Raw genomic sequence first — 25,121 nt, 5'->3', positions numbered from 1 at the left:
ATTGGCTGAGTTTCTGAGGAGCAGTGTTTTCACAGTCTTCTGAGAAACAAAGTAGTACTTGATCTTTTTTATTCTTTCCATCCCAAGGTAACATCCTTCTTCAGTACAGGGTGTGTTGATTGCATAGCCACAATTCTTGAAAGTACTCAGCTAGTAATAAGATGGACTTGTTTTCCTTTATAAATGTGCTTTTTGTCTGTTAGACTTAATACTGGAAGTTCTGTCCAAACTTGGAAAAGGAAATTTCATTTGACTTCTTTTTGTGAGCTCAGTAATTATTTCTATCTTTCCTTTCCTTCCTTTCCTTCCTTTCCTTCCTTTCCTTCCTTTCCTTCCTTTCCTTCCTTTCCTTCCTTTCCTTCCTTTCCTTCCTTTCCTTCCTTTCCTTCCTTTCCTTCCTTTCCTTCCTTTCCTTCCTTTCCTTCCTTTCCTTCCTTTCCTTCCTTTCCTTCCTTTCCTTCCTTTCCTTCCTTTCCTTCCTTTCCTTCCTTTCCTTCCTTTCCTTCCTTCCCCCCCCCCGTTTAGATCTGTACTGTGCTATGATGGAGGAATAAGTATAACTTTGGGAGGTGGGATGGCTTAACCCCAATAAGCATTAGTGTGGAAATATATCTCAGCTGCTCCTAATAAAAGACATGTTGTCTTAGTTTGAATGCAGTTCTACCTCAATGTGAGTGTTCTGCTCTTGGGATGCTGTAGCTCAGGGAACAATGCTGTATTGCAAAATGCACCTTGGGTTAATAGATTTTTTTAATTTTTTTTTTTTTTTTTTTTTTCCTCAGAAGCCAAATACTTGATTGTAGAAATCCAGAGAAATTCTAAGGCATGGTACTATTACTATTACCTCATTTGTCTGTAATAGGATTGGCCAGCATGATCTTGTTTCTTACTTGATTTTATTTGTAAGTAAAGGGTATTTTATTTTGTGGCACCTTGTAAAGACAGTAGTCTCCCATCCTTTAATATCAACATATTGCACAGGACAGATGAATACAAAACGGTGCATCTGACTTCCACTGTAAGATGTCAGTTACTCAGCTAGTGTTTTCCAGTCTTGCATACTCTGTAAATCTTACACCTGAGAACAACGCTTTCTCAAGTAAATTAGATACTGTAATGCATTCTCCAATGTATGCAGTACATCAAGAATTTAGCATTGTGGGATTCCACCACCAGTAGAGGTTTAAGAGTGTAGGATTAGGTATTGGTAAAAACCTACAGCAAATTGGCAAAGAGATCTTTTTTGTATTTTTAAAATTTTGTTTGATATAAATGACAGAATTTTATTTTCGTTATTAATAACAGAGGAGTAAAAGCAGAACTTTTTTTACGGGGAGGATAATGAGATACTATAAACATACCTACACAGAGCAAAAAAGCACCTGAAAGAAACGCATGTAGAAGTGAGGTAAGGAGGAGTAAAATACTTAAAGCAGTGAATACTGATTCATTTATAATGTTCTCATTCAGTGAATTTGTTTTTTATTATATTAAAAGAATCAGTTGTAACAGCCATCTAACATGTTAGTACAACAGAGTTAACGGGTACTCATTTTAAGCTTTGCTGTAAGGGATGGTAGTTCATAGCTTCCATTGACTTTGTTCCATTTTGCAAGAGAAACTTTAAGTGAGAAAATTTTATTTTTGCTGTAGTAGGAATGAAAGAACTCTGCATCTGACCTTAGACAATTTTATGACCTTCTGTGATGTTCTTGAAAGTTTCAATTAAAAATTGAGACATTTGTGTCTGTAAAAGTGTGTGTTTGTATTCATGTGTCTGGGTAAGTAAGTGTAGGGGGAAGACATTAATAATCTTAAAATTTTGGTTTTGCTGTCTCATTTAAGGGGCAGTATATTCAATAGATCTTGATAATATAATAAATAGCTTGGAATTTATCTTAGGCAGTCTAGCTGTATGTAGTTGTTAGAATCTTGCTTAAGCCTTTGAACGGCATCTTTGTCCTTAATTTGGTAGCAATTTGTCTGCGTGTATGCTGTTTTATATATATTGTCCAGTGACCATTGTTTTTACATTTTTTGGTTAGTACATTCCAACTTTGTGACACCAATCAGAATATATACAAAACTACTATGTATCACTATGCTCAAATTCTAAATTTAAGATAGTAGAATAATGTGAAGTTTTTGCAGATTAATTACAGCTTGCTTATCATACTACGATGAAATTTTTAGAATTGCTGCTCTAGAGTGTTCAGTCTTCTGTTTTCATCACTGGTGTTCTAGCCATACTTTGTATCTTTTTAGCAATTAGAATCTTTCATTTATAACACTTTTGAATCACTGTGATGTATGTTCTCAGAATTTCAGTTCTGTTGACACTGGCAGGTTAAAATTTCTTCATTAGCCTCGTTCAAACTTCATTTATGTATTCATTAAGAGTCTTAATTACTGTATGTAACATCCTTATACTTGCATAGCTATTTCTTACTTTCCTTACCTTCTTAATGTGTTTCATAGCAAAATGAAATAGCTGTCTTAAATGCATTAGATTAAATTCTGCTCAACTATATGGTTGAATTATTTCAATCACACTGGTAATGTATGTGTGCAAAATAACAGAAGTTCTATACTTATGACACAGCTCTCATCCTCATAATATACAAAACTTGATATTTTTGTTTTTAGAAATGGAGCGTGCTAGTGGGCTAAAGCACAGATTTTGCTCTTTCTCAGCTGTTCACGGGGATATTACGCAAAACTGTTTCTGTCCTGAATGTATGCCACAACTTAATCTATGTTTCAGGGTTCAAAAAAAAAAAAAAAAAAAAAAAAAAAAAAAAATCACAATTGCATTTAAGCCCTAAAGAAACAATTTTCAAGGAAAGTAAAAGCAGTCAATCACAGAAGTCAGAAAAGACTTGCTTACCACCTAGTCCATCCCGTTACTTGTGTAGATTATGCTTTCCAGTGTATTTCTAGTGTTTAGTGTTACATAACAAAGTTTTCACTATAAGACTGGAAAGTGTACTCACAAATATGGTATTTTAAGCATTAAAAAAAGCACTGTGTTTTAAAGTCTTTTCATATGAGTCAACTGTACCAGAATACTGACCTTTGCTGCCTTTTAAACACCTTCACAGAGTCATATGGCCAGTGTAGAACCTGGCCAAAGAGACAACCGTCTCTTCCACACAACTTGAATTATTTTATGTGTGCTTTCTTGTTAGATTTACGTTTTAGGTAGACCAAACCTATATTTCTAGCCCTTGTCACAATGGCATTTGTGTCACGTTTCTGATTCTTTGCTTCTTTTAATATGATAGCATTTCTGTTTTGACTGATGGTAGGTGGGGAGAGTTGGTTTTAAGAGAAGTTTGGAAGAGATTTTTCTTTCCTGACAAAATACTACTGCATTTTTTTTAAACACACACATTTTCTCTCTCACATACATAGCTTTCCTTCTTTCCCTGGGAAGTTTCTTTCCCTTCAGAGGGATTTGAAAGGTGGTTCTTTAATTACGCTTTGCAGGTTTTTTCCAGTTGTTGACTAATGTGTTACAAAATGTCATAGCTACTGCAACAGCTAGTACAAAAGAAGACCCTGGCACTTTTAAGGAATTCCTCTATGCAAATCTGCACACTGTTTCTGGGCTCTTGTCTAAGCGCAGAAGTCTAGGAGAAGAGCAGTGCAGTGGATATTTGCCTCTAACATGGCTGTTTAGACTTAGCAGTGCCTTAAAAAAATACAGACAGTTTGGTCTTGCACAGTTTCAAGAATCTACAGAAAAGGATTACGTAAGGTTTGCATAAATATTCTAAACAGTTGCTGCTATAGTAAAGAACTTTAAAAATTGGAAGTTGTAGTGATCGTATCAACTCATTTGAAGTTCATTTTCCTGGAAAACAAAAATCAATAACCATTTAAGATGAACGTGTAAAACAGCAGCAAAGCTGAAAAGAGTTAGATTGTTTTTAAAATAAGAAATCTTTATTCCTTGCTCAACCACTTGAATTTATGTAACAAGCAGCACAGAGTAGCCCTGTTTCTGGTTGTGAAACAACCATTTTAATAGGGATGTTACAGAAAAAAATGAAGAGACTGCTTTTTTCTAATCCAGCGTCAAACTCCAGGGTAGAAAGCTCTTAGAATGGGTATGGAGTTACTATAGAGTAGCTAAAATTCCTATATTAAATAGGCCATTTCATGGGGAACTGCTTCAGATGTGTTTTTGTGGTGGAGGCCTTGGAGTATTCCAAGACTGGGATTGCAGAGGTGACTTAAAGCTGTTGTGCTTTTTTATAGTTCTGATGTAGGAAGACAGCTGAGGTAGTAATGAATATTCAAGAGTGACCTGTGAATGTTGATCCTGTTTATAAGGCTAGCAGTTTCATTTTGAGGTGATCACTGTCACATAGCTTTCTATTAAGTATTTATTTTCAGAATGTGTTTAAATAAAACTGCATTGAAATCTGTACCAGAATGGCTTTAATGGCTTAAGACAAGATTTGTTGCAGAAAATTCATGTCACTTAAGAAGTTCCTAAGTGTTGTGTTTTCTTCTTCACTCCCAGATTTAGTAAATCTGCTCTAGATTACGCACAGCAACATTCTTACAGAAATATTTAAATGTGTTATTAGAACAACTGAAGTTTGTTTTTATTTACTTTGCGTTGCAGAATGGTGGCGAACGGCAGACACACACTCTCGTCCCGGGGCAGCTTTTTTCCCACCACTCCTGGGAATTCCACCATTGTTTGCACCTCCTGCACAGAATCATGATTCTGCCTCATTCCACTCAAGACCTACAGGAAAAAATAGTCGGAGCAGTACAGAGAAAGGTAATGGCTAAACTTGTAGATGGAATAATCGTATCGAGCTTCTGCACATGCAGAAAGATGTGGAATTTGAGCTTTACCTCTCATCATTCTTCCCATTCCTAAACAGTTCTGTAGAAATTGATTCTGTTAGCTAAGCATGAGACATACAAATACGGGCTTTCAGTAATGAAATACTCTTTCTACTAATATTTTTCCCCTTCTTTTTCCTTAGTTTGTCTGGGACTGAGTAGGAGGGAAGAGATCCCTGTTAAAGTTTGTGGTTTGATTTAGGGGGGCTTGTACTTCTACATTGAATGCCGTTCCTCAGCATATAAGCAGCAGGTATCAGGTAGTTCATAGTGGGGGTGGGGGGGCATGGGGGGAGGGAAGGCTACAGCTACAGGATCTCAATGAAAACAGCCCAATGACATTAGAACATTTTCTTGCATCTCAAACCAGTGTGTTATGTAGTGGTCTTGGACACCTGTTGAAGATGTAAGATACATTTATTTGATGTTTTATACTAGGTTTGCGCAGCTTAGAGCAGAGGAGCCTGAGGGGTGACCTCATTGCTGTCTATGGCTTCCTCATGAGGGGGAGCAGAGAGATAGGTGCTGATCTCTTCTCCCTGGTGTCCGGTGACAAGACGTGAGGGAATAGCTTAAAGCTGCATCAGAGGAAGTTCACATTGGATATTAGGAAAATATTGTTCACTGAGAGGGTGAGCAAGCTTGCCAGGGAAGTGGTCATGGACCCAAACCTGTCTCTGTTCAGTAAGCATTTGGACAATACTCTTAGATCTGTGGTTTAACTTTTAAGTTGTCCTGTCTGGAGTCAGGAGTTTCACTTGATGATCCTTGTGGATCCCTTCCAACTCAGGATATTCTGTTCTGCGATTCTATGATGTACAAACAAAGCTTTTTTTTATAGTGTTGGTAGGTTTTAGGACCCGATACGTGTTTCAGAAGCAATCTGATAATAGTCCTGGGATGACAGAGTAGCAAGTTTGTATGGTTAGGAGTATTTTCTTAGAAAACAATAGTCATCTTGACAGATAAGTAAGCAAGCTTGAATGTGGATGTTATTTCAAATAGCATTCCCACAACTCCCCCCCGCCCCAGCTCCGCTTCATTTTACACATTGCAAAACTCATAAAATATCTTGGGCTTCATGTGGTTTTCTTTGGAGCTGATTGATACTTCAAAATTGTAAACAAATTATTATGTGAGATATTTACTGGAATGTATATTTTTGTGTCATCTTTCTTCAAAATCTTGTTTTTCTGCACCTGACTAAACTCAAGGATAATTTAGGCTTAAAAATGGACAATTTCAGATATTATTTTTTTTCTTCTTTCTTCTCCTTACAGCGTTAAATGTGTTTGTCCTTTTAAATCATGGGGTGCTCTGCATGTTTTAATTAAAATAACTCCACAAGAAACTCAAAGTGAGTCTTGGATGGCAAATTTTTAGTATATGTTGGGAGTAACCTTTGAGTAGTCTAGTATCTTGTTCATGTTTATGCAAGCTAGGTTAGTGTCACTGGAAAGTATCTGCTACTTCAGATTTTTGTAAGTGTCACTTTGTAAATCTGTCATCTTAAGGTATAAATGGATCACTGAATGGGAACAGTACCACCGCAGTATCTGGTATCAGCACATCTGTACTTTCCACTAGCATTGCAACATCTGCAGGACAACTGAAAGCTATAACCTCAGGAGCAGGAGGGCGCAAATACAACCAGGAGCAAAGCAAAGTTCAGCTTTTGGACACCAGAGCTGACAAAATCAAAGATAAGGTAAATATACAGAAAAAACCTTAAGATTCAGACAAAAAATTGACATGGTAAGTGTTCTGATTGTGCACACAACAGCATTTTTAAGTGTTCTCTCCTAGTACAAAAATGTTTGAGGTTTTTCTTACTATTATTTATTAGAGCAAAATCTGTACCCTTGTCTCTGTAGGGTTTTTTTGTGTTGGGTTTTTTGTGGTGGTGTGGTTGGTTGTTTTGGGGTGTTTTTTATTATTATTTGTTTGTTTTTTGACATGCTATGAACCAAAAGCTACCATCAGCACTAATTCCACTAGCTATAGCTATATGCAGTAACATATATTTATTTAATTTAGATAATTATAAAAATATATTATTTTAAACACTAATATTTGATATTATTATATTACAGTATAAGTCTTTGTGTTATAGTTGTATATTATAAGCTATTATAAATTATATCAGTTTAATTATGCTTTTGTGTAACTTAAAAGATAAAAAATTTCAGAAGCAAAATGAAATTTTTAGACATTAAAAGAAAAATGCTTTTCCAGCAGTAATTTCCTATTTATCAGAAGAAAGAAGTATTATTAATGGCTATGATTCAGCAAAAAAATGAAGACAGCCATTTAATATGAAAGACATGAGTAGTCTCAGTGAGTTAGTAAACCTCCTTATATACTGACCCAAGCACTCTTTAAGTATAAATTCTGTATCCTTGATTGATTTTTCTTTCGATACAGTTACTGATTTCAAACTCGAATTTCAATTTGTTAAATACTGAGTTGCTGTAAAACAATGTCCTCAATCAATTAGCGTACTTCCTTTCTTAAATTTGTTTAGTTTTATATCTTAACATTTAAGTTGTCTCTCTAATGCAGATAAATTTCAGGTTGTCAACAGCTTTGCTTCCTAAGTTTTTGTAGTAGTTTTTCTAATGCTGAAGAGAAGTTTGTTGTTCCTGGCCTTACTCGATATGGTGACATTCTAGATGTTCCTCTAATCCTTATTCTTTACTTCTTTTCCTCTGACACTTTTTGAGGTAATTGGCATTTGTCAATATAATGATTTCAATAAGCTTTCCAATCAAAACATACAGAATACTCTAAATGAGAACTTGTCATGGTTTAACCCCGGCCAGCAACCAAACCCCATGCGGCTGCTTGCTTGCTCCCCCTCTATTGAGATGGGGAGAGAATCGAAGGGCAAAAGTGCGAAAACTCGTGGATTTGAGATAAAGGCGGTTTAATAGCGAAAGCAAAAGCTGCATGCGCAGGCAAAGCAAGACAAGGAATTCATTCCCCGCTCCCCACGGGCAGGCAGGTGTTCAGCCGTCCCCAGGAAAGCCGGGGTCCGTCACGTGTAACGGTGGCTTGGAAAGGCAAACGCCATCGCTCCGAATGTCCTGTCCTGCCTTCTTCCCCCAGCTTCTATTGCTGAGCGCGATGCCGTGTGGTATGGGATAACCTTTTGGTCAGTGGGGTCAGCTGTCCCAGCTGTGTCCCCTCCCAACTCCTTGTGCGCCCCCAGCCTGCTCGCTGGCGGGGCAGGGTGAGCAGCAGCAGAGGCCTTGAGGCTGTGCAAGCGCTGCTCAGCAGTAACTAACACATCCCTGCATTATCAATGTTGTTTTCAGCACGAATCCAAAACATAGCCTCATACTAGCTGCTATGAAGAAAATTAACTCTATCCCAGCAAAAACCAGCACATAACCCCAACATGAGGGGATCAAGAGTGTTGATGTTAAAAAAAAAAACAAAAAAACCCCAACCCACAAAACCCAACCAAACAACAAACCCCCAGTATTTTTGTTTCAGTATGTTAGAACAAAGCCACATCTGGAAGTGAAGACAGAGGAATAAATAGGAGGCAGTAGGCAGATGGAGTATTTTGTGCTGGGCTTTGTATAAGTGGTGATATGTTTTTAAATTTCAAAGTGTGACAACACTTGCCTCTTTTTCTAAAGAGCATGTTTCATTTTAAAACATTTTAGTTGTATTTCTCTAAATGTTCCTTTGTTTAGGGCTTTGGTTTTTTTAGTATTCATCTGCTGATTTCTTCAATCATATCCTTAGTTGTAATTTTCTTTTAAGGTCGGTATTTAAAAAACATTTATTTATTATTTATTTTTCAAGAAAAGCAAAGCTGATACCAGGCTATTTTTTACAGTTGGTAAAAATCTAAAAAGTTACTTTTGTGAAATGTTGTCTTCCTGGTTGAATTCTAATTCTGTTGTCCTACTGCCTTGGGGAATCCTAAAGTGCAGTCTGGTAGTAACTTGTATTAAATAAATTTTTTTGCCTGTAGTGTGTGAAAAAACAACTTCTGAGTTGATAGAAATATCTGATCTTTAAAGCCGTAGTTATTAGAAGTTCTCATCCAATTCCTCTTGTAGGGGTGTGTATCTGATCATTCAGAGGGCTATACATATCAGACGTAACTGGAATCTGTCTGAAACATTAGTTTAAAATTGTGCCAAATCCTCACTCATCACTCTGTATTTGCGATATATCATGTCATGTCTGTTGAGCATAACGACGTTGAAGATAGATGTCATTGTGAGGATCTGATATACTGTCCGTGACTTATTTCTTGCATACAAAAATTTGGTAACTGCGTTACCTATTTACTTTGCTGTGTTGATAACTTTAGCATGTTTTGTCTCATTTTAAGCCTGCCCTGTTTGCGGCCAAGATAAAACTGAATAAGCAGGTATACTTTATAAATAATCATTCATCTGAATGTGCTGCTTCAGCCTCACAAAAGAAATGTAAAACTGACTGCCCCTCTACTGATTGCATTAGTGAATTTCTAGGATGAGGAAGGTCAGCAGGTTTTTTACATTGGTAAAGCATCAGTCTGCAGGGAAAGAAGGTATTACTGGTGAACTTGAGTCCCCTGCCATTGTGGACAGCTGGTGAGATAGGAATCCACGCCCAAGATCTTGTGCTGGAGGCTTTTGCTTTCCTGGATTCCAGAACTAGCATCAGGATGCTGGGTTATTAACTGTAGTCACATCCTTTACTTTCAGTATCTGTCCTTGGCAATTACCATGTTGCATTTCCTTTATAAACTTCAGTAGTTTGAAATCACAACTAAAATCTTTTTAAACTGCACATTAGCCACATTTTTATGGGACCATCCCATTGTGTCATTAAGGTCGAGTTGCTTTTCTTGGTACTTGTATTCAGTCTAGACTTTTCCTTTCTGAACAATGGACATTTTCAATTAGCATAACCACCCAGCAGATTTGCTAAAGTCTGTGAATCAAAACAAAATTTGAAATTTATTTTAATTGAACCCACTCTTGCTTCAACTTTTATGACTATGTTGTTGCCAATAGAGGGAACCAGTCGAAGCGAAATTTGCTCTTTTTATATAACTTATTAATGATCTTTGAGTATATTTCTTGAAGAGGCTTTTATTATCTTTTTCTAAGTAATATATTTTTTTAATATTCTATAAATATCTACCTGTTCTAATGTATATCTTCAGAAGTCTAATGCTCTCTTTTTTTCTTTCCAGTATATTTCAAATGAAGTAAAACAGCACTTACTTTTTGGACTGTACTTTTCCTTCTCTTTCATGACTATTTTCTTTTGTGTCAGCAAGCTTTTAGAATTTTCAAGTATTATTTGTTGTTGTGAATGTCTTTACAGAGAGATTTTTTCTTTATGGTTATCTTTTTCTCCTTCTGGCTTACATTATTTGATTTAGCTGGAATTATATCTTCTCTATGCAGTTTACTGACTTCTCCCCTCCTCCCTCCAGCTGCTTTACCTTTATGCTGGATTTGATAGAAGCTTCTCCATCAAGATTAATCCTTTTATATCCACTAAATGCACAAGTTTAAATTTTCCCTATCATTACATTTTGTCTAAGCTACTAATTTGCCATCCCTTCTTGTGCAATCCTACTAATCCAACTTCTTTGTATTTGTTTTACTTATGTCAAAAGATTCTATTTGTTTATGAAGTAAAAACTCCCCAGGAAGCAGTTGTGTTTCACAATGTAGTTAAGTGCCTGATTTGTTTTGAAGCATTTGATTGCTTTCAAGTTACACTAAATTTTACATCAAAATTAGCTGTCCCTTTTATTACTTGAGGTAGTTCTTTCTGAATCAGACTAGTGTCAGATGTTGCTTGGCACTTGCTGCTTCCTTTTTCACAAGAATGTTCCTGACTGCTTTCTTGGTATGGTAATTTTCTTATGTTATTGTCTGCAGTATGAAAAGATAGATTTGTAAGATATAGCAACTAACAGGTTTTGTAAAGGTAGATGGAAAGCAAAAATTTTAAAGTGTTGATGAGTGGAAATAAACACTATCAGCTAAGTAAGCCCACTGACAAACTCTTCTTTTTCCAGACTGTTACATGCATCTCTCAAGCTGATGTTATGAGTGTGTATTTCATCAGCATCATGGATAAACTGGATGTTTCTGATTTTAGTATTATTGCAGTGTTTGGGGTGTTTCCTTTTCCACATACAGAGACAAATAGAGAACCATGAAGGGGAAAAACTAGAATAGAATCCTAGGCATGTGATTCCAGGAGGCATTTTTACTTTTACTGCTTCAGATCATGGTCGTGTCCTTCGTTTTATGATCTTAACCTTCATGAAGAAATATTCTGCATCTGTGCCAAATATTAGACAGAAAGAGACTTAAATATGATGTAAAGGACACCAGCAATGAAACATACAGGACCTACCATAGACTGGCACAGTTACTTAGATCTGTTATTTTTTAAGTGTCTGCATACATTCAGATCGTTGTCCTTTATTTGAAGTATCAACTGGCACCTTACTGAATTGAGCAATGAAACTATAAATCCAAATAAACACACTTAAATTCTTAAGATTTCCCTACAGTGAAGCAATGCAAGTGACAGCATGCAGAATGTAGTGCTGTATATCATTACTGTGTTCATTATAGGAATCGATAAAAAGAACCTACTTTTAAAAAAAAAAGATACAGACGCCAGCCAATTCACAAATAGATGAGACTTAATACACCTACACCTTCCACATTTCATAGCTATTTCACAAAGTAAATTGAATCCCATTGTTGTGGTTTAAACCCAGTAGGCAGCTCAGCCCCACGCGGCCGCTCGCTCACTCCCCCCCAGTGGGATGGGGAGAGAATCGAAGGGCAAAAGTGCGAAAACTCGTGGATTTGAGATAAAGGCGGTTTAATAGCGAAAGCAAAAGCTGCACGCGCAGGCAAAGCAAGACAAGGAATTCATTCCCCGCTCCCCACGGGCAGGCAGGTGTTCAGCCGTCCCCAGGAAAGCCGGGGTCCGTCACGTGTAACGGTGGCTTGGAAAGGCAAACGCCATCGCTCCGAATGTCCTGTCCTGCCTTCTTCCCCCAGCTTCTATTGCTGAGCGCGATGCCGTGTGGTATGGGATAACCTTTTGGTCAGTGGGGTCAGCTGTCCCAGCTGTGTCCCCTCCCAACTCCTTGTGCACCCCCAGCCTGCTCGCTGGCGGGGCAGGGTGAGCAGCAGCAGAGGCCTTGAGGCTGTGCAAGCGCTGCTCAGCAGTAACTAACACATCCCCGTGTCAGCAACGCTCTTTTGGTCACAGACGCAAAATACAGCACCGCAGGAGTTACTATGAAAGAATTAACTATCCCAGCCAAAACCAGTATACTCACTTATAAGAATAAGTTTATATTCTCTCACTAATTGAAGTGAATTTCTTCTTCATAAGATAAGCTGCTTTGACATAAAATTGCTTTCTTTTTAGCCTCTTGTTTTATACTACACCTACCATAAGCAAATACATTTGAAAAGTAGACTTTCAGCGAAAGATTTAAGAATGCATATATTTTTAAAGCACTATTCCTCTGATGCTCCTGTCCATTTTTATCTAGAACTGCTGCAACTTTTTTTGCCCTCCAGTCACCTACTTTTGCTGTCCACCTATCTTCCTTTTGACTAATTTTAACCTTAGAGTTCCCCCAGTGACCCCACATGTCCTGTTTTGATGCTATATAATACTTTGCTGCTGCTGCCTGACATCTGTAATCTTGTTTCACATTTCTTTACCTTCTAACATCATTCTGTGAACTCTATTTAATGATTAAATACGTTTCAATGCAGTAATACATACTTTCATGTCCCTTGCACATAGCCACCATCATAACACTCGAGTCCACAAGTACCTCCTTCAGATTTGTTTATAAAATACACGAGTTCAGTTTAGTTAGCTCCTCAAAAAGCTAATTTTCCCCATCTGTTGCACTTTAAAACCTGATCTTACAGTGTCAACATTTTGGAGTTCCTGTGTTTTTTACACATTTCTTCTTTTTCTACATTCTTGTGTGTTACTTCTGTTACTTTCCCATTCTGCTCTGCAAATTTGTTCTTTCCGAGAATTTAAATATAATATACTTGTCAGAGTATTTTGGCAGATTTTGGTCCTTTTTTCAGAAGCAAATCCCAGAAGCAATTTGATTAGCATATTCTTTTCAGTCCTCAAAACCTTACATTGGTGAACTGCACATACTGTGAAATTAAGTAATGTAGTTAAATGAACGTGTCACTGAAACATTTTGATGAATCTAATATGTAGTGTTCTTTCTATGTTAGTTTGCAGTAAAGCTTTTAGTTTAAATTTTTTTTGGAAGCTGTACATTTTGTAGAGGTTTCCTAGACCTGAATTCCAGGCCGATTTTCTGGGCCTAAATTTGATACATTGCTATGAAATGTAGTAACGCCAACTCTTCTGGCAGTGCATGTGGTCAGAAAAATACTTTAGGTGGAACCTTGAGACCAGTTTTTCATTTTTATCATCTCGTGAAGCACTACTTTCTCTATAGTCTTCTGCTAAGACAGTCAGGGATTCAAGGATTTCAGATCACTTTACTCCAAAGGCTTACTGGTTTTTGTTTTAAAGATTATGCATAATAATAAGATGATATAACAGGTTAAAGCTGAACCATTAATAGAGCATTCATCTTCCTGGTAGAAGCCCAGAAAAAAAGCAGTGGAAAGCTCTAGTAACAGTGACAGTGATTCGGGCTCCTCTTCAGACACCTCCAGTGAAGGCATAAGTAGTAGTGACTCTGATGATCTAGAGGAGGATGAAGAGGAGGACCAGAGTGCTGAAGAGAGTGAAGATGATGAATCTGATTCTGAAAATGAAGCACATCATAAAAATAAGAACAAGGTATGACACCTCACTCTGCAGCTCACAGTCTTGTCACTGAAAGGTGTTTGTGTTTGTGAAAAATTGACCTGTTCATGTCTGTACCAGTAAGCAATTATTTAACTGCACATTAATGAATGCTGAGAATACTCTTTGGTTTTGCTTCAGGGTTTTCTGGGTTTTTTTTGCTTCCTTTGTGTGCGTGCATATGTGTTTTGTTCATTACGGGCTAGGAGTTTAACAGTTGGTAGACTGTTATTTTTGTTATAAAGTGGGAAATGCAAAGAAATTAAGTGCTATGTTCTGATAGTATATTGGAAATATATCTTTCTATGGATATTGCTTTGGCAGTTGCTTTTTTCCTAGTAGAGTGGCTACTTCTCCTGGTAGCCAATAGAACAACAAGATTGGGTATTCTGTTAGATTTACAGTCAAAAATACATTTTAAAGCAACCATGGTTTAGCATTACTTCTCTACTAAGCATTGTCTTCACATGCTGAAACTATCTGGGAAAAAAAACAACCCTAAACAATATGTACAACAAGATTGATTTTAAAATTATTACTGTTCATCCTCTGCCAAGAATAGCCTAATTACTTCATGGGGACTGATGATGTACTTTTTTTTTTTTTTAAAAAGGGTCTTTAACTGATTTAACATGAACAGTCAAAAATACATGTTTTACAGGTGCTAATGCATACTGGCGTAACAGATATGAAAACTGATGGACAAAAACCACATGAAAAATCCCAAGAAAAAAGAACACACCAGCAGATACCTCTTGTGTCTGATTCCCAGACTCACTCATCATTCCAGTCCCAGCAGAAGCAGCCTCAGGTTTTGTCACAGCAGCTTCCGTTTATTTTCCAAAGCTCTCAGGCAAAGGAGGAGTCTGTGAACAAACACACAAGTGTGATACAGTCAACGGGATTGGTTCCCAATGTGAAACCTTTGTCTTTGGTACATCAAGCCAAAAAGGAAACCTATTTAAAACTCATAGTTCCTTCCCCTGATCTACTCAAAGCAGGGAATAAAAATACCTCTGAAGAATCTATCTCTTTGGCCAGCGATATAAGATCAAAACGGGTGAGTGAATAATTTTTTTGATTGTTTGTAACATTTGTTGCTTGCTTAACAAGATGCAACATTGTGCTATCAAGCTCTTTTTTTAAATCCAATGTTTAAAATTATATGTATATTTATTTTCCTATCGTGGTTTTTTTGGATGTGTTTTTAGAGTTGATATGGATTTCTGAATGATGTAAATTAACTAAATTGTGTGGGTAGTATATGCTCTGAACTGTGGTGGTTGTTTCTTTGGGTGGAGTGGGTTTTTTGCCCTTTTTGTTTTTTTTAGAGAGTAGCAAATATTATCCTTTAGTTTTAGATATGATTCACTGTACTTTACAAGTGCCCTGAGCTATTCCATAGCTTTATCTCAGAGAAAAGCACCTACTTGGAGGTGCACGTGCATGTATGCGTACCCTAATGTATAGATGATGCAATCATATACACAACTTACTGTCACATAATGCCAAACTTAAGTTTCATGCTCATTGCACAGTGGAAACTTACAGCTCTGCTGAAAGCAATCAGTGTACTGGTGAGAGTAATGGGTACAAAGAAAGCAATATTTTGTCTTGCATCTCTTAAGGAAAATGAATAGCTAAAATGAGTATCAAAATAAGAAAAGTACTCATGGGTAAATTATGTGGCCTGGATATTTTTCCTGTGCTTTTCCTAGTTTCAGTCAGAATGCTGATTTAATGCTTTCCATGTCTTGTATGGCTTCACTTTGTTTCAAGTTGGATAGTTTTCTGTCAAAGCAATTCAAATTACCTATTTTAATAATGATTTTAAACAAAGTCACTGAAAACTGTTTTTAAAAAAATGTTCGATTTAATCTTGGGTTTTGTTAGCTCTTTAAAGACAGAAGGATATTCACGCACGGATAGCTCTTTAAAACTCAGTATGGCCATATCAATAAATTTGATCTTCCTTTTTTTATTGGCGAGGACTCTACAATATGTTTACATGTGTCTGTCTTAACAGTTCTGTCTTACAGTCCTCAGTGAGGAGTGAAAAATATTGTTATCGCATAGTTTTTATTCCTAGACCAGAAAAAAACCCACTATTTTTCCTTTCAACTCCCAATTACTTTGTAAAATTCAAATAAGCTACTCATTTACCAGGAATGGTTAAATAAATTATAATTATGAAAACACACATCTTTGCCATTGGAAGAGTCTTCTGCTGTCAAATTTAGGTTATCACCTAACATACATCACCCAGTTAGTGGTTTGATTTCTTTAAAACTTTTACTGGAAACATGCACTGTGTGAATATTTATTTTATAGCTTTTCATAATTTCATATTCCGTTTTAAATGTTAGTAACTTCAAGAATGTATTGTATTTGACTTCAGATTTAAAATTGATTTAAAATGTACCATCTTAATCCATTCTATTATTTTTTTTTTCCATCAAAGATGATGTATTTTCTTCTTCCTTGGCAGAGTCTTGAGATTAAAGACAGTGTAAGCGTTGCATGCGTTTCTGAGCCACTACCGATTTTTACCTGAAGGACTTTATGAGTACTACTATTTCAGAGTTAAAAAACCTAGCATATCACAGTACTTCTGAGTAATACCTTTTTCCCCCATGTTTTTTCTTGATAAATTTTTTCTGTGTCACAAGCCTTCTCTTCACTTACTGCTAGAGTTGCAGCAATTAGTATGTTGTATTTACTTTGTACTTTAAAATGAACAAATTACTAAAGCTAGTTTTACATTCACTAATGTGATTTTCTGTGCTGAAATGAGTAAAAAGCAGGGGTTTTCCTATGCCAGTACATAAGAGTAGTCTCTTTTTTAAAAGAGTAGGTTTTTTTTTTTCCCCAAGATGCTTAATAGCTTTATGAAAATCACTGAGTAGAGCGATGTAGCAAGTGAAAAAGCTTCCCTACATGATTTAGATCAGCTTCATCTTGAGTTCAATTTGTCTTTTCCTACTTGATTAACAGTGAAAATCACGAGACTTACATAACTTGTAGTTAACTCATCTCTTCTGCTGTAGCTAGCAGCTACTTTTGACCTACTCAAAATCACTTACCAGACGTTTAAGACTTCATAGAGTTCACCTGCCTGAATACTAAAAAAACCCAAAAAAACCAAAAACCACATTTTATTCCTCTGTCTTCTTATTTCTTTAGGAACAATATAAACAGACATTCCCAGCAGCACAGCTAAAGAAACAGGAATCATCTAAGAACCTGAAGAAGGTTATTGCAGCTTTGTCAAGCCCCAAAACAACATCTAGTTCACCAGCTCATCAAAAACTCACATCCTTGGAAAACAACCATTCTAATCCATTCCTGACAAATGCACTTTTAGGTAATCACCAACCCAATGGAGTTATTCAGAGCGTCATCCAGGAGGCTCCTCTTGCACTTACTACGAAACTGAAATCCCAGACCAAGATCAATGAAAGTGTAGCCATTTCTAGTAGTGCCCCCTTTTCTTTGCCAGTAAACTTGAGTGCATGTGGGAAAAAAGCAACTGGTAACCGGACACCTGTTATGCCCTCTACCTCTCCTGTATTACCTGGTTCAGGAAAGGATAAAACAGTCAGCAATAATGCAATAAATGCAGTAAAACCACAACACCGCCTTCATTCTGCAAAACTGGTGGTGGAGCAATTCAGAGGGGTAGACTCAGATGCCCCCAGCAGTAAGGACTCTGACGACTCAAATGATGATGACGACGACGACGAAGATGAAGATGAGGACGATGAAGATGATGATTCTGATGATAGCCAATCAGGTGGTTTAACCTTTTTAATAGGAAAAGCAGAAACTTTAAATTTTTTTGAGTGTTGAAAACATGCATTTCCCATGATATTTTAAAATAGAGGTAGGAAATTTTGGGGCAGCATGGCCCACAGTGTGTCCTACAGATATCCTTGAAAATAGCATATGTCTCCCAGTCCTCCATTGTGTCATATCCAATGTCATGTTTTGGGTATTCTGATACTTGGTCATATGGCAAGTATACTTTCAGCTGTCCTGGTAAGATAGCTCTACAGCCTTCTGGAAAGACTGTCAGAGACCTACCTTTCAGATCCATCACCCAGCCTGCAGCTCATGTACTGCTTATGTGGCAAGGTGCCCAGGAGCGGGGGGATGGAGAGAATAGGCTGGTTGATGGATGGTTATTCTGGCAGGCAGAGTCCATCTGCAGAACAGACTTCCCCAACCAGAGAGGGACTAAACAATGGCCTCCAAATTGTCAAGAGTGGGAAGAGAAGCTTGTTTCTAGGCTTTGTTCGGGAGCACAGTATTCAATGAGCAAGATCAGAGAAAAGTACCAGGACAGTTGTGGGGGCTGCACACAGATAGTGTTCAGACTACTATTTTAAAGGCTCTTAAGCAATTCAGAAAGGCAAGGCCTATTTTAAAGAGTTGATTGTATTCTCAGTCACTCCTTTCTCCCTTGTGTGCCAATGTCTCCCAGGTCCAGCTCCACCTTCTTCATTCTCTTTCCCTCTCTCATCCACGCACTCTATACTAACCTTCTGTTTTCCTCACAGCTGTAGCCTATCTTCAGTTCCTTGTCCTGTTTACCCTCTACTCTATCTCTAACTCTTCCTTTGATCAGATCGCCACACTTCCAATTCTGACAGCTTTCAGCCTGCACCCAGTTCCATCGCTTGCTTCCCTTTCATGCTAGATGTCACAACCTGCGAAGTGCCCTTCCTGTGGTAGTGTTCAACCACTGCCTGGCTCACAAGGGATGTCTTAGCTATAGCTAATTCTAGGGTAAACAGTCTCTTAAAATCCTGCAGTTTCTGTGTCTCATCTCCTCATGAAAAAACAAAGAATTCCAACCATAACAACAGTGTGTTATCATGCAGAATTACTTTATGCTGTCATCTTGTAGTAATTTCAAAGTTTAGGTAGTTAATTATAACCTTCTATTTATACTGAATCGATGTTATATAAAAATATTGAAGTCTGAAAAGCTTCTTATTTAATTAGACAAAAGACTTTGCAAGTGTTAAAACTTAGATTTATTTTCCATTAGTTATCAAGTCATAACGTGCCTTTTGCCACACTTCCTTTTAAACAGAGTCTGACAGTAATTCTGAGTCAGATACAGAAGGGTCTGAGGATGAAGATGATGAGGATGATAAAGATCAAGATGAATCGGATACAGACACTGAGGGAGAAAAAACTCCACTGAAACTGAATAAAACTTCATCCTCTGTGAAGAGCTCTTCCATCAGTCTGGCAGCCCACTCCACCCCACTTAATCTCCAAGTAGCAAAGACTCCAAGCTCTGCGCCAGCTGCCTTATGTCCTGAGTCCCAGCCTGCGGTTTTTCTTGGGACAGCACCATCTACCCTTACACCAAGTACACACTGTGGTACCTGAATGTCTTTTGTTATAGTACAATGTAACGTCTAAGCAGCATGTGTTGTAAAAGTAGTTATAAAAGTAGGTTAGACACTGGTATCAAGTGGTGCCTCGACGAAAGAAAGAAATTTTTACAGTAAGAATAATCATTCACTGGAACAATCTTGCCAGGGATGTGATAGAGTCCCCGACACTGGAGGTTTTCAAGATGCAGTTTGACAGGGTGCTAGATAATCTCATCTAGGGCTCCCTTTCCCACAAAAGCTTGGGCCAGATGATCTTTTGAGGTCCCTTCCAAGCTGGGCTGTTCTGTGATTCTGTGATCTTTTCACGGATGTTTGCAATAGACATAAAAATCAGTCAGCAGAATTGCAAGTTCTCAAGATCTGAACATTAGACTTAGTCCAGGACATTTTAGCTCATACAATTATTTGAGAGAAGGTAGGATGAAATAGGCAGAGTTGGTATTTATCACATTAAAACACTTATTTAGTGTTTGTTATTTACCATTTTATTCTCAACTAGTTAGTTATTTCTAATTTCTATGTATTATAGTTTGCATTCTGAGTCTTGAATTTCTGCCCTTTCCTCAACAAATTAAATAACTGCATTTAGTCTTATTCTTTCAAAATTCTCAGTAGAATTTATGGATTACATGCAAGGAATTATTTTTAAAAGGTTCATGAAAAGCATCATGCCTGAGGTTACATAGTGTTTATAATTCTTCATTTGGAGAATAATTTGTAAGTTTTAGTACTTACTGCTGCTACAGAAAAGAATGCATTTTTGAAAGTCACACGTCTCAATTTGCATGGTAACAATTAAATGAAATTGCATATTTACTACTTTGAATTAGAAACTTGATATTTAATTAACATGCAAGTAAGTAGATTCTAAATGGGGACATCCGCTCATAAATTGGTTTTTATATTTGGATTCAGTGGAATAGGAATTTCATGTCATCAAGGGCATTAACTTTGAAGCAGTGTAATGTGATCTAGTTCATATTTTTCCCAGAAGCAGGCATATTAATCACACAGTTTGTAAAAGATTTCCCAAACATTAGGAGTAATTCACATTGTTAAAATAATTAATATTTTTGCTCAGGAATCTGTATTGATTTATGATGCTTTGAAAAGACTGATAGCAGATTTTTGTCTGGTTATAAAGGTGGAAGGTAGAAAAAGTTAATTTTGTGTCCTTGTTTTAGGTGTAGAACTTTTTCCTAATAAGAATCGCTGTAATATAATTAAAGTATTTTTGTGTCCGTTTTACCTAAAGCTGGTCAGTCACTGAAGAGGTGTTGTGTCTCTTCTCTGTACCCATTTTTCACTGGACAACTTTTTTTTTCAATTCACTTGTATTTGGACAAGCAATCTCCCTCCCCTCACTGTGACTATTAGAAGTAATGTAACAGTCAGGTTAGTTTAAGACTGCGAACATCTGTCCAAAAAGTTTGGCATCCAAGCATGGGCAGTTCCTCAGTGCTTTCTGTGGAGGACTCTTAGCGGTTGCTTCCAGACTGTGCAGGCATCTCAGTTGGAAACCTGTGCCATTGCACCATATGACAGTCCTCCTGGCTCTAAGAGGGCGGAGCGAGTTTCAAGGGTTCAGTCTAATAATGATACTCTCTCGTGTCTATTTCCACAGAGAAATGTCACATTTTTTACACAAGATCCAAACTATCTTTTTGAGAAATGCGTCTTCCAAAAGTTTTTATACATAGTTCATGTCCTACAGCTCTCTCAGAGGCCTGAGAAAAGTGTCCGCCTTTGGCACTCTGTAAACCCCCGCGTTTAGTGATTGTCTCTATCATATTATTGATTCAGTCTCTTGACTAGCACCAAACACAGCATCTGTTTGAGCTCTGAAAAACTGGAATAACTTTCTGCATTTGGCAGTTGTCCACAATCCATATGCAGTGCTCTTTGAAGACTGAGCCTATTGTAATGTATGGATTTTTAAACTAAAGAGTGTTTTCATTTTCATCTTCTGTACTGAAAAGTATATATTTCTATACTATACTTAGTCTAGTATAGAAAAACAGGTGTGCAAGGAAATATTTTAGTGATATCTGACAGACCCAAACAAGGCAAGCAGTTTAGTATGGCATAATTAGGCTTTCTTCTGTTCACAATTTTAGAAGAAGAGGTTAAAGGAAACTTGGAGGAAAATGTATTTCAAAATGAGAATAGTTACATTAATTTTCTTGGTACTTGAGGTATGTAATGTCTAGAATGTAAAAATAATTCATCTTTTGGTTTGGGGATATAGGGATAAAAAGTATATTTTAGGAACATGTTTTTCATTTTGTAAATTCTCTTAGGTGTTAATCAGAAATTCTGCTTTAGGTATTTCAAAAAGACGAAGAGTAACAGATGAACGGGAGCTGCGTGTTCCTCTTGAATACGGGTAGGTTATGTATATATTTGATATTCCTTAAAGGGAGATAATAATACCTTCATAAGTCAGTTGGTAGTGAAACGACAGTTTAAAATTTTTTGAGGCTGGATAATAAGGAAAGGGCTTCAATGATTTAGATTTCCAACTCGAGGTGACTTTGGATCTCCCTTATTAAAGTGTCAGCATATTTCATGTGTTAATTTTTGTGCATCACGTTTGCTCTCTTGCAAACATGACCTGCCTTTTAGCAGTTTTGCCACTGGAAATTAATCCTGATGGTTAGATCTGAGCCAGTATTGATTCCAAGTAACTCCCTGAACTATAGTTCTGAGCCATTTAAAATCTGGTAATGTGTAAGTAGCTTGATATAAATATATCCATATATAGTTGGAGTTTGGACATTCTACATGGTAACAATTTCTGGGTTTCCCTATTTGATTTATGATGCTCTTGCCACATTTTAGATATGTGCCTTTTTATGTAAAAATCTTCAATTGACATTTAATTACTTGTTTTTTAAAAAGTGTATTGTTGTATGCACCTATTTCATACTACTCTAGCTGGCAAAGAGAAACCCGAATAAGAAACTTTAGTGGTCGCCTTCAAGGAGAAGTAGCGTATTTTGCACCTTGTGGAAAGAAGCTGAGACAATATCCTGAAGTAGTAAAGGTACATTCCTTTTTTTAACTTCTGTGTTCTAATGCTACTAAGCATGCTTGCAATTAAAAAATGCCTTTTTTTTTCCTCCGATAAAGATACTTATTTCAAAATATCCGGTGATGTGAGGCGTAATGTATCTCAGTCTGTTACTGATTTGATCTCCTATAAATGCATATCCCTTTGATAGAATATGCAAAACATTACACTCACAAAGTTAGCTGTACATCAAAGCTGGGTTGTAATTATTTACAAGCTGAAGTCGAAAAATATGTGATTTTTTCAGTATCTCAGCAGAAATGGAATAATGGATATCTCAAGGGACAATTTCAGCTTCAGTGCAAAAATAGGAGTGGGTGACTTCTATGAAGCCAGAGATGGACCGCAGGTATCCACTTTTTAAAAAGTAAAGTCTTTGATCCAAGGAACATTAACTTAAATTTAGGTGAAGTAATTTTTGCTACAATCTGAAGCATTGCCTGTTTTTAGCTAATTCTTTCTAGAAATTGTGCATATTTCTTAATAGTAGTTATACTGAGCTGCTGAGAGCTTGATCCTGGGCAGTGTTGGAAACTGCTCCTCTCTGATTTTATAAGGAGGTTGCAGGAGTTTGGCATGCCTTATGATCAGCTCTGAGCCTGGATTTGTCTAGTATGAAAGAACTCTGAGCTACATATTTTATCTTAGTCAGTGTTCAGATGTTTCTGACTAAAACTCTATTTCTTCCTGTACTGTATAAACCTAATATTGATAGTAATTTATGTGTATGCGTTAAATCACACTCTTTTCAGTTGTTCATATGCATAGTATATATAAAATACATGTTTAAATACAAGTGTTTCCTGTATGGAGAATACCATCTGAACTTCCTGAAGCATGAGATTTTTACAGGAAGGAATGCGGAGAAAATTATCTAAGGGCTAAATCAGTTATATTGAAGAATTACCCATAGCAAGCCAGAAATACATGGATTACCTGTTTCTGATAGAGCTTGTGTTTCTCTCTCCTGGTAGACTAGCAACCAGATATTATGGGTTATTCAAAGCAGTGATTAACTGATTTAACAGAGGAGCGTATCTGGTAGAAATGGGCCATGAAATAGTAGAGTTAGAGGAATGTTTGAAGTTTGGCAAATGTGGAAATTCAGTGACAGGACCTGGAGGCTTTAAACTGCTGTGGTTTAGAAAGATTAGTTTGAATGTGGTTTGGTGTGATGGAGAGGGCACAGGTCCTTATGAGTTTGAGTAATATGGATAGGAATACTGCATCAAGCAGTAGGTGGAAGAGAGTATTGTGGAGTGATACTGAGCTGTGTGCTAAGATTGCATCTTGCTGGCTTTGATTTATATAGAACTGCAAGAGTATCCATCACAGAGTCACCGAAGGGTTGAGGTTGGAAGGGACCTCTAGAGGTCACCTTGTCTAAACCCCCCTGCTCCAGAAGGATCACCTACAGCCAGATAGCCAGGACCATGTCCAGATGGCTGTTGCAAATCTCTAAGGTGGCAGACTCTACAACCTCCCTGGGCCACCTGCTCCAGTGCTCATTCACCGTCATGGTGTCAAAGTGTTTCCTGATGTTCAGGGGGAACCTCCCATGTTTCAGTCTGTGCTCACTGCCTCTTGTCCTGTCACTGGGCACCTCTGAAAAGACCTGGCTCTGTCCTCTTTGCACCCTCCCTCCAGGGACTTAGACACCTTGGTGGGATCCCCCTGAGCCTTCTCTTCTCCAGGCTGAGCAGTCCCAGCTCTCTCTGTCCTTCCCTTTGCAGGATCATTACGTAATTAGAGAAGACTTGACTCTTCATGCAGCTTCATTCAGATCTGTTTTAGTTGAAGGTGAAATATCAGTAAAGGCACAAACCCCAGACTTTTTAACCTGGATATAGGTCTCTGGAAGTAATTGTTAAGTCATGGTAAACATTTTTTCCAGTAAAATTTGCATAAAGCTATGAAAATAATGTTGTTGTTTTCCAACAAGTCTGAATGCTTGCCTAGGAAGGTAGCTGAATTCAGGATCAGGAAGGGAGCAAACTACCTAAAGTATTTTGTCCCATCTCCTTTAGTGTGAAGTAACTCCTGTGTACACTAGTCTTTCTCCAAGTGTCTCATTATGGTGCTGCCTGAGAACAAATACAGTGCATCTTTGTAAGGCACGATCTACCTCTTTTAAGCTGATTCTTAAGCTTACCGTTGTTTACTGAAGAGACTTATTCTGTGAATAAGTTTATTACAGACACAATAGAAATACCATACAGAACAGCCAACTATAAGATCAGCTGTCATATGCATTTGTAATGTAATTATTTGCTTCCTTTTCTACAAGCTGGAATTTAAAATGTTTGTCCTATTCTGAATTCTGCAATTCAATTTAGAAAGTTTTGTTTTTAACTTTTTCTCACAAATCTAAACTGAAATTAATGAGGATGTCTGCTTCTTGCAAAGTGCCTATGGTTTTGTTAATTAGTTTGGTTAACAAGCTTTGAGCTTGATTCTGCTTCCACACATAGTTAGTTCTTATTTTGATTAGTTTCCAAATAAAACACAACATTTCAGTGTTATTCCTGGTTTTTCTGTAATGTTTGTATAGTGAAGTGTAGATTTTATGGAAGCCCTTGATTCTCCTTGTGTTGGGGCACATCCCCCATATTTTTTCTTTGGAATATTGAAAATTCACAGAATATCATATTGTACATACTTGAATAGAAATGTATTTTGGGTCAGGTTTTAAAAGATATCTGAGCACAAAATAGAGATGGTCAATTACCTCCTCCTTAATCCTTAAGGTATCTGTTCTGGACTATTTTTCTCTTGCCCTCTCTTAAACTTGTGGAAACTTGTTGTATGATGTGCTGTCGCAGGACATTAAACAGTCTTTTCCCCATTCCTTGAAATGCCAGCTCCTTTTGCTTGTTGAACCTTCTACTAACTTCATTTGATGGCCTGTAGGC

At 37.2% G+C, this 25,121-nt stretch overlaps 1 protein-coding gene across 22 annotated transcripts in view; it reads left to right on the top strand.

The window, feature by feature from the left end:
- The window catches only part of BAZ2B (bromodomain adjacent to zinc finger domain 2B), a 160,282-nt gene that overhangs the window by 89,453 nt on the left and 45,708 nt on the right, over nt 1-25,121 (top strand). For 11 of the 22 annotated variants that reach the window (XM_075757423.1, XM_075757421.1, XM_075757429.1 and 8 more), the window contains 9 exons: nt 4,637-4,798; nt 6,381-6,574; nt 13,519-13,719; nt 14,387-14,785; nt 16,909-17,518; nt 18,824-19,120; nt 21,462-21,522; nt 22,074-22,182; nt 22,457-22,558. In XM_075757423.1, coding sequence (XP_075613538.1) covers nt 4,637-4,798; nt 6,381-6,574; nt 13,519-13,719; nt 14,387-14,785; nt 16,909-17,518; nt 18,824-19,120; nt 21,462-21,522; nt 22,074-22,182; nt 22,457-22,558 — 2,135 coding nt within the window. The remainder of the gene's footprint in view (nt 1-4,636; nt 4,799-6,380; nt 6,575-13,518; nt 13,720-14,386; nt 14,786-16,908; nt 17,519-18,823; nt 19,121-21,461; nt 21,523-22,073; nt 22,183-22,456; nt 22,559-25,121) is intronic. The other 11 variants (XM_075757439.1, XM_075757438.1, XM_075757434.1 and 8 more) reach the window with 4 other exon arrangements.

Source organism: Balearica regulorum, chromosome 6 (assembly GCF_011004875.1).
Source record: "Balearica regulorum gibbericeps isolate bBalReg1 chromosome 6, bBalReg1.pri, whole genome shotgun sequence".
NCBI lineage: Eukaryota > Metazoa > Chordata > Aves > Gruiformes > Gruidae > Balearica > Balearica regulorum.
The sequence above is the reverse complement of the archived record's forward strand: the minus strand, read 5'-3'. Positions and strand labels throughout refer to the sequence as shown.